The sequence below is a fragment of the Stigmatopora argus genome, chromosome 6 (assembly GCF_051989625.1).
Source record: "Stigmatopora argus isolate UIUO_Sarg chromosome 6, RoL_Sarg_1.0, whole genome shotgun sequence".
Classification (NCBI taxonomy): Eukaryota; Metazoa; Chordata; class Actinopteri; order Syngnathiformes; family Syngnathidae; genus Stigmatopora; species Stigmatopora argus.
In genome coordinates this window covers 1,913,935-1,919,477 of record NC_135392.1, presented here as the reverse complement: position 1 = coordinate 1,919,477, position 5,543 = coordinate 1,913,935, and the positions used below count along the sequence as shown (strand labels likewise).

Genomic DNA, 5,543 nt, shown 5'->3' with positions numbered 1-5,543 from the left:
GTTGAATGTGTGATTACACAAGTGTGTGTGAGCGCATGAGCCCCAACGTAGCTCGCATGCGACCCGCCGTGTGTGTGTGTGTGTGTGTGTGTGTTCGCCGTTTTGTCCAAACAGACAGACGCTAGTCTCCGGCAAGGAGGAAAAAATGCGCCCGCTCCAAAATACCCGTCTTGTTCTGACACGCTGCATCATTTTACGTCCCACGCCAACCGCCTCGTCGAGGTTTCCACGGAAAAATAAAAACACTCGTAGAATCGGCGGGGATCGGAATTGGCGGCCATTTTTTGTGTCCTTTAGTTGGAATTCTAATGTGGAAAGAAAATAAATTCATTTTAATATGAATAGGATTATGTTATACAAGTATCGGTACCGATATTTGTTGGTTATGGTATCGGGAGTATGCTAAGAAAAACTTCAAGATGGCCGCCAGGTACATGCGTCGTCGTTCCAAAGTTGATGAGTGTATGAAAAAAGTGTATCAGTAGTAGAAATCCAATCCATTTGAAGGAACATTCATTTTTATTAGAAAATATTGGACGTCTAGGGCCGTCAAAATCAGGTACTGAATAAATAGCAGGCGCTTTGACGTGAATAAAATCATCTTTTAAAAATGTGTTACGAAATTAGCTGATTCATACTTCTTTATTTTAATGTCTGCATTGAATTGAATTGTGACCTCGCCCCTACCAAGATGGCGGCCTCGAGGCCGTGTTGGTAAGGGTAATGAGATTTCATTCGGCTGCTGTGAATTGGATTGGATTGGATTGGATAACTTTATGAATCTATGAAGAATCTATTGATAATTTTGCACATATTTTTCATATTCATTTTATTTCGATTTGGGATCCAATTAGGCGAGAAATGTGTGCTATTGAAAATGCGTGTGGCTATTCGAAGAACACGGCTTCTGGTTGGCCGAATTTTGAAGCACTTGGAAATATTCCGGTTTCTGATTGGTCAGATGAACACGTGTTGGATTTCACTGAGATGCGACAGGTGCTCCTCATTTTCTCACTAGTTTGTTTGTTTTCTCGCTAGTTCGTTTGTTTTCTGTGCTTTTTCCGCATCAGGATGTCAATTCATCAACGTTTTCTTGTCGTTTTAGCTTTACGCCAAGCAACTTGTGTCATCAGTACTTGTAAGTGATCAATTTCCTTTTGAATCTTAGTTCTGTACTTTGAATGTTTTGTATTTATTACTTGTTGACTCATTTGTTGCCATTGTTGGTGATCGATGTCCATTGCATTCGAACTGGCTGCTTACGATTGACGTATTGAAGTATAAATCCCTCATTCTTCTTCATTTTTCAATTATTAATGTTCGAACCATTTGAATTTGAATTGGACGTCGAGCGCCGTCAATGGTTTTGATAGATGAACGTTCACAGCCAGTGAACAGTTTCAGTGAAATGGACGTCTATCGTTGCCTATGAGTCAAATACTATGAAAAAAACTAACTAACCAACTAACTGACTGTTATTTGATTGTCTTGTATATCATCATATATGCCAAATATTAATATTTTGGGCTACATGACTGAAATATGATGTCCACAAATGTACACGTCATTTTGTGCTTTATTTTTTTAGCATTACTTCAACTTTATTCAGATGTTTTTTCTTGATTAAATCGCTTTTTTTGCCTTGAAATTGATATTACATTGATTATAATATACCAAAAAATGCTATTTTTTTTATTTATTTACTGCTGATAATTCAAAAATGACAAACACCCGCAAATTAATTACAAAAAAAAGTTATCCGGTGAAAAAAAAAGTTTCCACACCCCGTTTAAATGCAAGAATGAAAGAAAAAAATTTGATTCACACTCTAAATACAAATATATGACTTTAAAAACAAAAACAAAAAAACTCAAGTGGTTGCAAAAATAAACACACCCCTTTCTGTACTCAAAATAAACCTTTGGAATGTGACTCAGCACAGAACTGCTCCCGTTTATGTGTAATAATACTACCTTGCAGTATATTTGGTTATTTTAGTGGGCTTTTGTCCCCTTTTTTGTTGTCTTATCTCCCATCTGTGAATAGCATGAGCTCATGTCAAGAACATGTGTGTCCGGCGCTCTCTCTTTTTGAGGAAAAGCATCAAGGGGAGGAGGAAGAAGAAGGTTCGGGGTTAGCATGTACGCACATAAACATCCCGCGGGCACTGGGAGTCATCCTGGGAATATTTATCTTTGCTGGTAATGCGAAGAGGCAGCCGACCTCCGATCTTGCCAAAGGCTACTTTCCCTCAAATTTCCCAAACGGGAGAAGGAAGGAGCGGCAAAGTCAAAAAAATGACCCGCTCGCTCACCGAAGTTGTTCTTTGCCAGCTCGTGTGGCCCGGCTTGCACCTCTTCAACCTGCTGCCCTCTGGCAGGTGCTACGGGACCATAACAGCCAAGACAAACATGAATAATCAATAAATAGGTAGTAAAAAAGTAGTCAACATAGATAGGTAGTCACCATTTGAATTTGAATACTTACTTTTTGTCATTATACATGTATGTAATGAGATTTAAAGCTTCAGCATGAGGTTCACAAATAACAACAACAAACCAATAACCAGATAAAAAATCAATAAATAAATCAATAAATAGATACATCCATTAATAAATCAATAAATAATCAATAAATAATAATCAATAAATAAGTAGTCAACATAATGAGTCGTCAGCAACATAAGTAGGGAAGTGCACAAATAACAACAAACAAACAAATGAACTGATAAAAAATCAATTAATATTAATAATAATAATACATCAATGAATCAATAAATAGATAAATCAATCAATAAATAATCAATCAATGAATAAGTAATAAATAAAAAATAAATCAATACAGAAATCAACCAATCATAAATAAATAAATATAAATAAATCGGTAAAAAATTAAAATAAAAAATCAATAAATATAAATAAATCGGTAAAAAAAATCTATAAATCTACATAAATCTACATAAATCAATAAATCAGAAATAAATATATATAAATAATTTGGTAAAAAATAGAAATAAAAATCAAAAATAAATCCTTACATAAATCAATAAATCAGAAATAAATAAATATAAACAAATTGGTAAAAAATAAAAATAAAAAATCAATAAATCAGTAATGAATTAAAAAATAATCAATAAATCAGTAATAAATAAATAAATAAATAAGTAGTCAACACAAGTAGCCAACAACATAAATAAGTAGAAAAGTGCACAGATAACAACAACAACAAACAAACACGAACAGATAAAAAAACAACAATAAATAAGTAGTCAACATAAAAATCAAATAAAAGCATTCCATTCAATTCAATGATAGACCACTTTTTAGCAGGTTGTATGTTGCGTCCGCTATCCCGGGCGGGTCAGGAACGGGCCCCAGGCGGGGCGATGAGTCGTGTTGGGGACCTTGTGTTCCGTGTGTCTCCCAGGCAAAGCGAGGTGGGGTGACGGAGGCTCCGCCCCCTTGCGTCCCTCTGCCCCCCGCCCAGGACCCCCGGGCCACGCGGCGTCTCTCGGGGTGCGCTTGATTCGAAGCGAATGGCAGCGTGCCGCCTGGCTCCATCGTGGCCAAATGACTTGTGACACTCCTCGCCTTCTTCCTCCCGTGTTTGAGGACACGCACACGGACACGCGTGCACGGGAACACGGTCAAGTAACGTGTTAGTCTTGGGAGGGAACAAGGGTCAAGGTTGGGCTACTAGCAGAGGCGCTCCTAGATCATTTGGCGCCCTGGGCGGGCCACCCTCTCAGGCCCCTCCCCCCGATGTACAAGAACATTTACGTTTAGCAAATGGACGCCCAAGTCCAAACTTAGGTGTTCTTTCATTTCATGTCATTTTAGGAAAAACTCATCCGAAAACCCAGAACCGCAAAAAATTGAATAAATTAAAATATTTGGAAAAAAAATAACTATTTGAATAATTGAATTGAACCTAAAAAAAGTATTTGAGAAATTATTTGTTTGTACTAGAAATTGATTTTTAAAAATATGAATTAATTTGTAAAAATTGTGATTTTGTCTTATTGACAATTAATCTCTTTTTTAAAAATCTCAGACCAAAAAATGATTTTAAAAAAAAATTCAAAAAGAGCTGAAAAAATCCTCTTCAAGAAATTATTTGTTTGTACTAGAAAATAATTTTTAAAAATATAAATTAATTTGTAAAAATTGTGATTTCTGTCTTATTGACAATTAATCTCTTTTTTTTAAATCTCAGACCAAAAATGATTTTTTTTTAAATATAAAAAAATATTCAAAAAGGGCTGAAAAAATCCTCTAATATAAATATATTAAATTTTGATTTAGTTTTATTAACAATTAATCTTTTTTTAATCTTACCCCCCCCAAAATGATAATAAACCCACTTTAAGTGGATTGCACATTTCCTTTTTTTCAATATTCAAAAAATTCTGTGAAAAATCCTCTATTTGAGAAATTATTTGTTTGTCCTACAAATAAATTTGAAAAAAATATGATTTAATTTTATTGACAATTAATCTCTTTTTTAATCTCACCCCAAAAATGATAATAAACCCATATTATGAGGGATTTCCATTTGTAGGAGTCAATTAATGAACAAAATAGAACAATGAATCTAGTTTGAACCTAAAAATGGCCTAGAAAAAGTCTTTAAATGGTGCTTTAAACAACATATTTAATCTACTTTTTAATCTCACCCCTAAAATTGCTTACAAAATCCTTCTATTTCAGGTAAGACCATTTCAAACCACAACATTTTGACTTTCCATCCACAATGGTGACTCTTAAAGTGGTAGGACGGCCATACCATGACTTTTGTCCGCCATTGACGAGTATGGACGTCCAATTCAAATTGGGGTAAGTCGCAAACTTTCATTTCATCTTTAAACTCCGATCATTTTGCATATTATCTGTTTGCATAGCATGTGTTTTGCCTTAAATTCCCTGACCCGCACCAGTGAGGGCCTGAGGCCCAAGACACACACACACACACACACAAACACACACACTTACTTAGACGCCCCCCATACACACACATGATGTTTGATGGCCCGCGTGAAGCATATGTGCACGCCAAGACCGTTTGCGTTGACAGCCGCGGCGTCCGTTTGAGCGACTCGTCATGCCAGGCGCAGTCTTTGTAGATATCCTCTTTGCATGCCATTGACGACTATAGACGTCCAATCGCATGGGTCTAAGACAAGGGTGTCAGACTCGGGTTGGTTCGCGGGCCGCTTTAACGTCAACTTGATTTCACGTGGGCCGGACCATTTTAGATATAATATTTAGATTTTTTTTAAATAAATGAATTAAAAGAACTGGATTAAAAGCCCTGAATTGGTGGCTCGCCAATCGCAGGGCACAAGGAGACAAACAACCAATCACTCATAGCTAGTGGCAATTTGGTGTTAGCCAGCTAGCCTAGCATGCATGTTTTTGGAATATGGGAGGAAACCGGAGTACCCGGAGAAAACCCACGCAGGAGAACATGCAAACTCCACATAGATGGACATGACTTGGATTTGAACCCAGGTCCCCCACCGTCAGGCCGACACGCTAACCACT

General features: G+C 36.6%; 1 protein-coding gene across 1 annotated transcript; it reads left to right on the top strand.

Annotated features, from left to right (window-relative positions):
* The first annotated feature begins 877 nt into the window (after positions 1–877).
* On the top strand, positions 878–2,419 carry LOC144075167 (uncharacterized). The gene is made up of 3 exons (XM_077601965.1): positions 878–996; positions 1,106–1,138; positions 2,047–2,419. The coding sequence occupies exons 1-3, from the start codon at positions 878–880 to the stop codon at positions 2,417–2,419; spliced, it is 525 nt and encodes a 174-aa protein (XP_077458091.1).
* Positions 2,420–5,543: the final 3,124 nt, after the last annotated feature.